Raw genomic sequence first — 12,997 nt, forward strand, 5'->3', positions numbered from 1 at the left:
GAGAGTCTTCCACACTTCACGTGGCCTCAAAGTGCAAGTGCGTTGGTGACATCACCGCCACTTGAATGGCGGTTGTTGTTGTTTGAGTGAATGTACGAGTGAGTGAGTGAGTGTATCAGTAAGTGAGTGTGGTCATCGCTATGCAGGTCACCATGGACGGGCACCGCAATGGGATGAAAGGAGGAGGCAGAGGGGAAATGGTCATGAGGAGGTGAGACCAGACTCGCACAGAGACTCGCGCAGACCCACAGACTCACACAGAGACAGACTCTCTGATAATGACGATTCCGATGATGGTGATGACACTGATGATAATGATGAGGATAATGCCACTGCTGCTGATGATGATATTGCTGATGATGATGATGCCGGTGATGATGACACTCAATGATGCTTCTGATGATGCAGCTGTTGGCGCTGATGATGATGATGCTGCTGATGATGATGATGCTCATGATGATGCTGCTGATGATGCTGCTGCTGATGATGCTGCTGACGATGATGCCGGTGATGATGACACTCAATGATGCTTCTGATGATGCAGCTGTTGGCGCTGATGCTGCTGCTGATGATGCTGCTGCTGATGATGATGATGATGATGCTCATGATGATGATGCTGATGCTGCTGATGATGATGCTGCTGCTGATGATGACGGCGACGTTGGCGTGCTCGCCCCGCGCAGTGCCCACGTCTCCGTGGACCTCGCCGCCGACCTCACCACGCCGCTGCTGCCGCCGCCGCCGTCCTCCGACCCCACGGCCCTCGCCCCCCACCACGGCGCTCCCGGGGGGCCTCCGCCCTCTCCGCCCCCCCCGGCCCCCGGCGGGCCCCCCCTACTCCCCGCGGCGGGGACGGGGGACCCCGCCTCCGCCCCGCCGCCGCCGCCGCCGCCGCCGCCGCCGCCCCCCGAGTGGGGAAAGACGGCGGCCGCGTTTGTCTACGCGGTCTCCGCGCTGGTGGCGACCAGCGTGGCCATTGCCGTGGTGCACGAACGCGTGCCGGACATGGTGCGGCGTGCACCGAGCCTGGCACCGCACCGCACGCACTCGCGCTCGCTCACGCGCGTGCCGGACATGTCGGGGCATGCACCTAACCTGGCGCAGAGAGACGGATCCGTGCAGATTAGCGCAGGCGAATGCAGGATAACGCAGGGAACCTACGCCTGTAGGCTTGCGTAGATGCTGGGCACCAGGGCCCCACCATGGATCTGAACTGCCCACTGACCATTGACTGCAATGGTGGTGGTGGTGGTGGTGGGCGTCCACCTGGGACCCCACTCAAACCCACAGTGGCCTGGTCTCAACTCGCTGCTGATGGAAGGAGGTTGCAAGCGAGAATCTCTCGAACGCTTGCAGCTGGGGTTGGCATCTCTCCCCCACTCCTCCTCCTCCTCCTGATGCCGAGGGGAAATGTGCGAGGTTCAGGACTGCGACTCATACAGCTTATAGGGTTAATGATGCAAATTGGAGAGGTTCAGGACTGCGACTCATGCAGCTGATAGTGGTGATGATGCACATTGGTGAGGTTCAGGACTGCGACTCATGCAGCTGATAGTGGTAATTGTGCAAATTGGTGAAGTTCAGGACTGCGACTCATGCAGCTGATTGTGGTGATGATGCACATTGGTGAGGTTCAGGACTGCGACTCATGCAGCTGATAGTGGTGATGATGCAAATTGGTGAGGTTCAGGACTGCGACTCATGCAGCTGATTGTGGTGATGATGCACATTGGTGAGGTTCAGGACTGCGACTCATGCAGCTGATAGTGGTAATTGTGCAAATTGGTGAAGTTCAGGACTGCGACTCATGCAGCTAATGAAACCCGATTCCAGAACTCCTCCAGTTTTGTTGTTGTTGATGAAAACCGATTCCAGAGCTCCTTCAGTTTATTTTGAACGACCCTGTGGGCCAAGAAGCTCTTTTAAGTCGAGTTCCATCAAACAACAACAACAACAACCGCCGCTTCTCCGTTAAACGCGAAAACAAATCGATAAAGCAAACAGTAACAGGCGAGAGAAATGAAACGCAAGATAGCTCGCAAATAAATAATCGCGAAATAAAACTTTTTTTTTTATTAAAGAAAGAAATGCAGTTAAATGTAGATTATCATCAAACACATCTTGACTTAAAGCTTTCGTGACTGCAGGAGTTAATATTCTTTGGGTCTTTCGATAAGGCCACGTAGATAGAAACATATTTTTTTTTTAAAAACGATATACTGTATTTCTGCCCCAGCAGCTCTCCCGTTATATTTTCCACCTGATGACGATTGCTTGTGTTGCGATCGAAAACGTCGTGATATTGTTATTACATCATCATCAAACACCGCGCTCTCTCTCCGAAAAAGAACACTAACTTAAACCTGCCGTAGTAATCATGATGCAGATACAGCCTCTAACACGATGGCGGTGCCCTTGAACATGAAGTGAACCCTCTCGCCCTCAGGAGGTGTCTCCTCCGCTGCCTGACGTATTCTTTGACCGCATTTCCCGTGTGGAGTGGGCCTTCTCCGTGTGCGAGATCAACGGCGTCATCCTCGTCTCCATGTGGTTCACACAGTGGGCCTGCCTCACCCACAGGTACAGCTCACTCACAAGGTGCACTCTATAGACTATAGACTAAACTATACACTATACACTACACACTACACTATACACTACACTATACACTACACTATACACTAGACTATACACTAGACTATACACTACACTATAGACTACACTATACACTACACTATAGACTACACTATAGACGACACTATACACTACACTATACACTACACTATAGACTATACACTACACTATACACTACACTACTACACTACACTATAGGCTACACTATAGACTACACTATACACTACACTATACACTACTACACTACACTATAGACTACACTATACACTACACTATACACTACACTATACACTACTACACTACACTATACACTACACTATACACTACACTATACACTACACTATAGACTACACTATACTATACACTACACTATACACTACACTATACACTACACTATAGACTACACTATAGACGACACTATACACTACACTATAGACTACACTATAGACTACACTATACACTACACTCTAGACTACACTATGCACTGCACTATAGACTACTCTATCACTGGGAAATGCCTGTGTGTGTTCATGTGGGGAGCTGTAAAGTAGTGGTGTGCACCGCTCTACCAACCCAGCAGAGTCCCAAGTTCGTGTCCCTGCCAAGGCCACCAACAGCAGTGTCGTGGGCCTCCCCTAGGTCGACTCAGCGTCAAATGAGTACCTGGAGTGGCGCGGTGTGCAGTAAACATGACCACTCGCCAGACAAAAGCGGCCAGGCGTGGTGCTGGCCACCCATAGTTCCATAGTTTCATTTATTTGGTATAGCCCTGTGAGCCATTCGGCTCTTGAATTGGGCGCAACCACAACAAACAAAAATCAAAAACATGAACAATAAAACATCTTAAAGTGACTTTGTGACTGTGCAAACAGAAAATCCAGGAAAAAAACATCAAAATATTCCTGAAATAGCACCGTACACCAACGCTGTGCGCAAAAATCCCAGTGGGATGCAAGGCAAACAATAACAACCACAAGACAACTACGATTAAGGCCATCAGTCTAACTCCGTACTACAATAAACAAAAAAATGGCCAAAACAAAAAAAACCGTTTTCGAAATCACCAAAATAAAGCTATAAATGCAATGTAACAGTGATCATAGGGACTGTGACCGAATTTTTAACAATAAACTACATAAATTATAACACCACAACCCCCTCGTGTACCATTCCGGCCTTCATAGGTGCTACTCGCTAACAGCACTTGCCCCGACAGTCCGGTGAGGCTATACGGGGGATCTTTGTCTTTGTGTCTCCGCGTGTGCTTGAGGTCTATTATTGGGCGCCGCTATTTCTTCATCATCGGCACCCTCTACCTGTACCGCTGCATCACCATGTACATCACCACACTACCCGTGCCTGGAAGCCACTTCCACTGTAGCCCAAAGGTGTGTCGCTCACCTCACCACTCACCCACACCCTCACCCGTTGACACACTCACCCAACCACTCACTCACCCAACCACTCACTCACCCACCCACTTACTCACCGACCCACTCACATCCTCACTCACCCACTCACACCCTCACTCACCCACTCACACCCTCACTCACCCACTCACACCCTCACACCCTCACTCACCCATTCACTCATGCACTTACTCGTACTCATTTACCCACTCACTCACCCATTCACACGCTCAGTCACCCACACACTCACCCACTCACTCACACACTAACCCGCTCACACATTCACACACTAACCCACCCACTCACTCACCCACCCACTTACCCACCCACTCACCCTCATTTACCCACTCACTCACACACTAACCCACTCACCCATTCATGCACTCACCCACCCACGCACTCACCCACCCACTCACTCACTCACCCACCCACTTGCTCACCCACCCACTTACTCACCCACTCACTCACCCACTCACTCATACATTTACTCACTCACTCGTACTCACCCACTCACTCACCCATTCACACGCTCACTCGCTCACCCGCTCACCCATCCACTCACTCGCTCACCCATCCACTCACTCACACATTCACTCACCCACTCATACACGAACTCACTCACTCACTTACCCATTGACTCACACAGTTGCTTACCCACTCACTGACCCACACACTCACCCATTCACGAGCTCACTCACTGGATCAGTGAGTTTACGAATATATGATTGAGTAAGTGTATGAATGAGTGGCTGGGTGAGTGATTAAGTGAGTGAGTGGCTGAGTGGCTGGGTCAGTGAGTAGGTGAGTACCTGGGTGAGTGAGTGCCTAAATGGCTGGGTGAGCAGGTGAGTGAGTGACTGAGTGGCTGAGTGAGAGAGTGAGAGAGTGAGTGAGTGAGAGAGTGAGTGGCTAGGTGAGTGAGTGACTGCATGGCTGGGTGAGCGGTTGAGCGCGTGAGTGAGTGGCTGAGTGAGTGGGTGAGTGAGTGACTGAGTGGCTGAGTGAGTGAGTGGGTGAGTCAGTCAGTGACTGAGTGGCTGGGTGAGTGAGTGGCTGGGTGAGTGAGTGCCTAAATGGCTGGGTGAGCGGGTGAGTGAGTGACTGAGTGGCTGAGTGAGAGAGTGAGTGAGTGAGAGAGTGAGTGAGTGAGTGGCTAGGTGAGTGAGTGACTGCATGGCTGGGTGAGCGGTTGAGCGCGTGAGTGAGTGGCTGAGTGAGTGAGTGAGTGGGTGAGTGAGTGACTGAGTGGCTGAGTGAGTGAGTGGGTGAGTCAGTCAGTGACTGAGTGGCTGGGTGAGTTAGTGACTGAGTGGCTGGGTGAGTGAGTGCCTAAATGGCTGGGTGAGCGGGTGAGTGAGTGACTGAGTGGCTGAGTGAGTGAGAGAGTGAGTGAGTGGCTGGTTGAGTGAGCGGCTGGGTGAGTGCGTGACTGAGCGGCTGGGTGAGTGAGTGACTGCATGGCTGGGTGAGCGGTTGAGCACGTGAGTGAGTGGCTGAGTGAGTGAGTGAGTGACTGATTGGCTGGGTGAGTGATGACTGAGTGGCTGGGTGAGCGGGTGACTGAGCGACGTGCCAACCCTCGCACTGCAAGGTCCTGGGCGACGTGGAGCTGCAGATGAGGAGAGTAATGAAGCTGATTGCGGGCGGCGGACTCAGCCTGACGGGGTCGCACACGCTGTGCGGCGACTACCTCTACAGCGGTCACACCGTGGTGCTCACCCTCACCTGCCTCTTCGCTCAGGAGTGTGAGTCACTCCGATAGATACACGCACGCTCGCTCACTCACGCTTGCATAACAAAGACTCCCCCCTCCTCCCCCCCCCCCCAACCAGTATAGCCTTAACAGACTTAGTAGAGGGTTTTTTTGGGGTTCGTTCGTGTAAATATGTAAATATTGTGTCGTTAAAACCCGCCACCACCCGACACAGCCAACTAGTAAGGGGTTGTGTCACGTAAACAGAACGTGGCCAATTCGTCACTAGTACAGCACTAGTGTGTAGTGTATATAGTGTAGTGTGTAGTGTATAGTGTAGTGTAGTGTGTAGTGCAGTGTAAAGTGTAGTGTACAGTGTAGTGTATAGTGTAGTATATAGTGTAGTGTGTAGTGTATAGCGTAGTGTATAGTAGTGTGTAGTGTATAGTGTAGTGTATAGTATAGTGTAGTGTATAGTGTAGTGTATAGTGTAGTGTATAGTAGTGTGTAGTGTAGTATATAGTGTAGTGTATAGTAGTGTATAGTGTAGTGTACAGTAGTGTGTAGTGTAGTGTATGGTAGTGTATAGTGTAGTGTATAGTGTAGTATATAGTGTAGTGTATAGTAGTATATAGTTTAGTGTATAGTAGCGTATAGTGTAGTGTATAGTAGTGTATAGTGTAGTGTATAGTGTAGTGTATAGTAGTGTATAGTGTAGTGTACAGTAGTGTATAGTGTAGTGTATGGTAGTGTATAGTGTAGTGTATAGTGTAGTATATAGTGTAGTGTATGGTAGTATATAGTGTAGTGTATAGTAGTATATAGTTTAGTGTATAGTAGTGTATAGTGTAGTGTAGTGTATAGTGTAGTGTACAGTAGTGTGTAGTGTAGTGTATGGTAGTGTATAGTGTAGTGTATAGTGTAGTATATAGTGTAGTGTATAGTAGTATATAGTGTAGTGTATAGTAGTATATAGTGTAGTGTATAGTAGTATATAGTGTAGTGTATAGTACTATATAGTTTAGTGTATAGTAGTGTATAGTGTAGTGTGTAGTGTAGTGCATAGTGTAGTGTATAGTAGTGTTTAGTAGTGTTAAGTGTAGTGTACAGTAGTGTTTATTGTAGTGTATAGTGTAGTGTATAATAGTGTAGTATATAGTGTAGTGTATGGTGCAGTGTATAGTATAGTGTATAGTGTAGTGTATAATAGTGTAGTGTATAGTGTAGTGTACTAGTACAGCACCACCGGTTGTGTGTTGGAGAGCCAAGCCACAACATTTACAATCTGAGTAATGACGTTTCGCCAGTAATTACAACCAGCTTCATCAGGCGACAGCCAGATGTGTGAAGTCCACCTGTTTCGTTCCTTATACAGAGGCGTAGACGCGGTGACCACGCTTCTGCGCTCTTGCGCGAAGTGGGGAGGTGGGCACAAGTGCTGTTTGCGAGCACCTACTTACATATACAAAGACAAAGATCCCCCATATAGCCTTAACAGACTGTAGGGGCAAGTGCTGTTAGCGAGCACCTATGAAGGCCGGAACGGTACACGAGGGGGTGTGTGGCCAGCACCACGCCCGACCGCCTTTGTCTTCCTAGTGGCAATGTTTACACACCGCACCAGGTACTCATTTGAGGCTGAGTCGACCTAGGGGAGGCCCGGGACCGGTTCAGATAATCGTCACTTGGTGTTGGCCGTGAGCGGGAATCGAACCCGGGTCGCCAGGTTCATAGCGAAGCGTAGCGCTAACCGCTGCACCACCGCTCCCCACTACTTACATATACACACTCACTCATACAGACGTACTACTCACTCGTACATGCAGATTTACATGCATGGCTGAGTGAGTGAGTGTGCGTATGAGTGAGGAGCGGCAGTGTAGGGGTCAGCGCTACGCTACGAACCCGGCGACCCGGGTTCGATTCCCGCTCACGGCACAACACCAGCGACGATTGTCTGAACCGGTCCTGGGCCTCCCCTAGGTCGACTCAGCCTCAAATGAGTACCTGGTGCGGTGTGTAAACATCGCCACTGGTGGAGACGAAGGCGTTCGGGCGTCGTGCTAACCGTCCCAACCCCCCACCTCCGTGTACCATTCCAGGCCTTGCATAGGCCCTGCCTTGCTAGCAGCACTTGCCCCAACAGTCTGTTAGCGCTATACGTGGACCTTTTGCCTTTTGTGTACGCGAGTAAGTGGGCCGTTCGCGTGAGCGGGTGAGAGTGTGGACCTGCAGATTCCCCGCGGCGCTGGTTCTGGTACCGGGTTCTCTGTTTCCTGCTGGCCGTGAGCGGCGTTGCCGCCATACTGGCTGCACACGACCATTACAGCATAGACGTGCTGGCAGCGTACTACGTGACCACGCGCCTGCACTACACCTACCACGGCATGGCCACCACGGCCGTGAGTCGCCCGCTCGTGCAGTCGCTCAAGCAAACCCTTCCATTCACATACACACTCAGCCATTCATAAACTCATCCGTTCATATTCTCACTCAACCGGTTCATATACACACTCAACCGTTCATAAACTCACTCAACCATTCACATACACACTCAAACGTTCACATACACACTCAAACGTTCACATACACACTCAAACATTCACATACACACTCAGCCATTCATAAACTCATCCGTTCATATTCTCACTCAACCGGTTCATATACACACTCAACCGTTCATAAACTCACTCAACCATTCATATACACACTCAAACATTCACATACACACTCAAACGTTCACATACACACTCAAACATTCACATACACACTCAACCATTCATAAACCCTTCCATTCACATACACACTCAACCATTCATAAACTCATCCGTTCATATTCTCACTCAACCATTCATATACACACTCAACCGTTCATAAACTCACTCAACCATTCATATACACACTCAAACATTCACATACACACTCAAACGTTCACATACACACTCAAACATTCATATACACACTCAACCAATTAACATACGCACTCAAACATTTATATACACACTCAACCAATTCACATACACACTCAACCAATTCACATACACACTCAACCATTCACATACACACTCAAACGTTCACATACACACTCAACCGATTCACATACACACTCAACCATTCATAAACTCATCCATTCATATTCTCACTCAACCGGTTCATATTCTCACTCAACCGGTTCACATACACACTCAAACATTCATATACACACTCAAACGTTCATAAACTCACTCAACCATTCATATACACACTCAAACATTCATATACACACTCAAACATTCATATACACACTCAACCGATTCATATACACACTCAACCGATTCATATACACACTCAACCGTTCATAAACTCACTCAACCATTCATATACACACTCAAACATTCACATGCACACTCAAACATTCATATACACACTCAACCGATTCATATACACACTCAACCGATCCATATACACACTCAACCGTTCATAAACTCACTCAACCATTCATATACACACTCAAACATTCACATGCACACTCAAACATTCATATACACACTCAACCAACTCACATACACACTCAACCAATTCACATACACACTCAACCATTCACATACACACTCAACCATTCACATACACACTCAACCATTCACATACACACTCAACCATTCACATACACACTCAACCAATTCACATACACACTCAACCATTCACATACACACTCAAACGTTCACATACACACTCAACCGATTCACATACACACTCAACCATTCATAAACTCATCCATTTATATTCTCACTCAACCGGTTCATATTCTCACTCAACCGGTTCACATACACACTCAAACATTCATATACACACTCAAACGTTCATAAACTCACTCAACCATTCATATACACACTCAAACATTCATATACACACTCAAACATTCATATACACACTCAACCATTCATATACAGTACACACTCAACCATTCATATACCCACTCAACCATTCATATACCCACTAAATCATTCATATACACACTCAACCATTCATATACCCACTCAACCATTCATATACCCACTCAACCATTCATATACACACTCAACCATTCATATACACACTCAACCATTCATATACACACTCAACCATTCACATACACACTCAACCAATTCATATACAGTACACACTCAACCATTCATGTACCCACTCAAACATTCATATACACACTCAACCATTCATATACCCACTCAACCATTCATATACCCACTCAACCATTCATATACACACTCAACCATTCATATACACACTTAACCATTCATATACCCACTCAACCATTCATATACCCACTCAACCGATTCATATACCCACTCAACCATTCATATACCCACTCAACCAATTCATATACCCACTCAACCATTCATATACTCACTCAACCATTCATATACACACTAAACCGATTCATATACCCACTCAACCATTCATATACCCACTCCAACATTCATATACCCACACAACCATTCATTTACCCACTCAACCATTCATATACCCACTCAATCATTCATATACCCACTCAATCATGCATATACCCACTCAACCATTCATAAACTCAACCATTCATGAACTCAACCATTCATAAACTCAACCGTTCATATTCTCACTCAATCATTCATATACCCACTCAACCATTCATATACTCACTCAACCATTCATAAACTCACTCAACCATTCATAAACTCACTCAACCATTCATATACTCACTCAACCATTCATAAACTCACTCAACCATTCATATACTCACTCAACCATTCATAAACTCACTCATCCATTCATATACTCAATCGACCATTCATATTCTCACTCAACCATTCATATACTCACTCAACCATTCATATACCCACTCAACCATTCATAAACTTAACCATTCATATACTCACTCAACCATTTATATTTTCACCCAGCCATTCATATACTCACTCGACCATTCATAAACTCAACCATTCATATACTCACTCAACCCTTCATATACTCACCCAACCATACATATACTCACCCAACCATTCATATACTCACTCAACGATTAATATACCCACTCAACCATTCATAAACTCAACCATTCATATACTCACTCAACCATTCATATTCTCACTCAACCATTCATGTACCCACTCAACCATTCATATACCCACTCAACCATTCATATACCCACTCAACCAATCATAAACTCATCCATTCATATTCTCACTCAACCATTCATATACCCACTCAACTATTCATATACCCACTCAACCATTCATAAACTCAACCATTCATATACTCACTCAACCATTCATAAACTCACTCAACCATTCATAAACTCACTCAACCATTCATATACCCACTCAACCATTCATATACCCACTCAACCATTCATATGCTCACTCAACCATTCATAAACTCTTTCAACCATTCATAAACTCACTCAACCATTCATATACCCACTAAACCATTCATATACCCACTCAACCATTCATATACCCACTCAACCATTCATATACCCACTCAACCATTCATATGCTCACTCAACCATTCATAAACTCTTTCAACCATTCATAAACTCACTCAACCATTCATATACCCACTCAACCATTCATAAACTCATCCATTCATATTCTCACTCAACCATTCATATACCCACTCAACCATTCATATACCCACTCAACCATTCATATGCTCACTCAACCATTCATATACCCACTCAACCATTCATATACCCACTCCAACATTCATATACCCACTCAACCATTCATTTACCCACTCAACCATTCATATACCCACTAAACCATTCATATACCAACTCAACCATTCATAAACTCATCCATTCATATTCTCACTCAACCATTCATATACCCACTCAACCATTCATATACCCACTCAACCATTCATATACCCACTCAACCATTCATATGCTCACTCAACCGATTCACATACACACTCAACCATTCATATACCCACTCAACCATTCATATACCCACTCAACCATTCATAAACTCAACCATTCATATACTCACTCAACCATTCATATTCTCACTCAACCATTCATGTACCCACTCAACCATTCATATACCCACTCAACCATTCATATACCCACTCAACCATTCATAAACTCAACCATTCATATACTCACTCAACCATTCATATTCTCACTCAACCATTCATGTACCCACTCAACCATTCATATACCCACTCAACCATTCATATACCCACTCAACCAATCATAAACTCATCCATTCATATTCTCACTCAACCATTCATATACCCACTCAACTATTCATATACCCACTCAACCATTCATAAACTCAACCATTCATATACTCACTCAACCATTCATAAACTCACTCAACCATTCATAAACTCACTCAACCATTCATATACCCACTCAACCATTCATATACCCACTCAACCATTCATATGCTCACTCAACCATTCATAAACTCTTTCAACCATTCATAAACTCACTCAACCATTCATATACCCACTAAACCATTCATATACCCACTCAACCATTCATATACCCACTCAACCATTCATATACCCACTCAACCATTCATATGCTCACTCAACCATTCATAAACTCTTTCAACCATTCATAAACTCACTCAACCATTCATATACCCACTCAACCATTCATAAACTCATCCATTCATATTCTCACTCAACCATTCATATACCCACTCAACCATTCATATACCCACTCAACCATTCATATGCTCACTCAACCATTCATATACCCACTCAACCATTCATATACCCACTCCAACATTCATATACCCACTCAACCATTCATTTACCCACTCAACCATTCATATACCCACTAAACCATTCATATACCAACTCAACCATTCATAAACTCATCCATTCATATTCTCACTCAACCATTCATATACCCACTCAATCATTCATATACCCACTCAACCATTCATATACCCACTCAACCATTCATATGCTCACTCAACCGATTCACATACACACTCAACCATTCATATACCCACTCAACCATTCATATACCCACTCCAACATTCATATACCCACTCAACTATTCATATACCCACTCTACCATTCATAAACTCAACCATTCATATACTCACTCAACCATTCATATACTCACTCCACCATTCATATACCCACTCAACCATTCATAAACTCACTCAACCATTCATATACTCACTCAACCATTCATAAACTCACTCATCCATTCATATACTCAATCGACCATTCATATACTCACTCGACCATTCATATACTCACTCGACCATTCATATTCTCACTC

General features: G+C 45.5%; 1 protein-coding gene across 4 annotated transcripts in view; it reads left to right on the top strand.

Annotated features, from left to right (window-relative positions):
• The window catches only part of LOC116956502 (phosphatidylcholine:ceramide cholinephosphotransferase 1-like), a 32,150-nt gene that overhangs the window by 15,656 nt on the left and 3,497 nt on the right, over positions 1-12,997 (top strand). For 2 of the 4 annotated variants that reach the window (XM_076054269.1, XM_076054270.1), the window contains exons 2-7: positions 147-211; positions 684-1,008; positions 2,447-2,580; positions 3,905-4,022; positions 5,635-5,788; positions 7,932-8,138. In XM_076054269.1, coding sequence (XP_075910384.1) covers positions 153-211; positions 684-1,008; positions 2,447-2,580; positions 3,905-4,022; positions 5,635-5,788; positions 7,932-8,138 — 997 coding nt within the window. In that variant the 5' untranslated portion in view covers positions 147-152. The remainder of the gene's footprint in view (positions 1-146; positions 212-683; positions 1,009-2,446; positions 2,581-3,904; positions 4,023-5,634; positions 5,789-7,931; positions 8,139-12,997) is intronic. The other 2 variants (XM_076054271.1, XM_076054272.1) reach the window with 1 other exon arrangement.

The sequence above is a fragment of the Petromyzon marinus genome, chromosome 65 (assembly GCF_048934315.1).
Source record: "Petromyzon marinus isolate PM22_M1 ecotype Great Lakes invasive population chromosome 65, UKy_Petmar_22M1.pri1.0, whole genome shotgun sequence".
NCBI classification, from domain to species: Eukaryota; Metazoa; Chordata; class Hyperoartia; order Petromyzontiformes; family Petromyzontidae; genus Petromyzon; species Petromyzon marinus.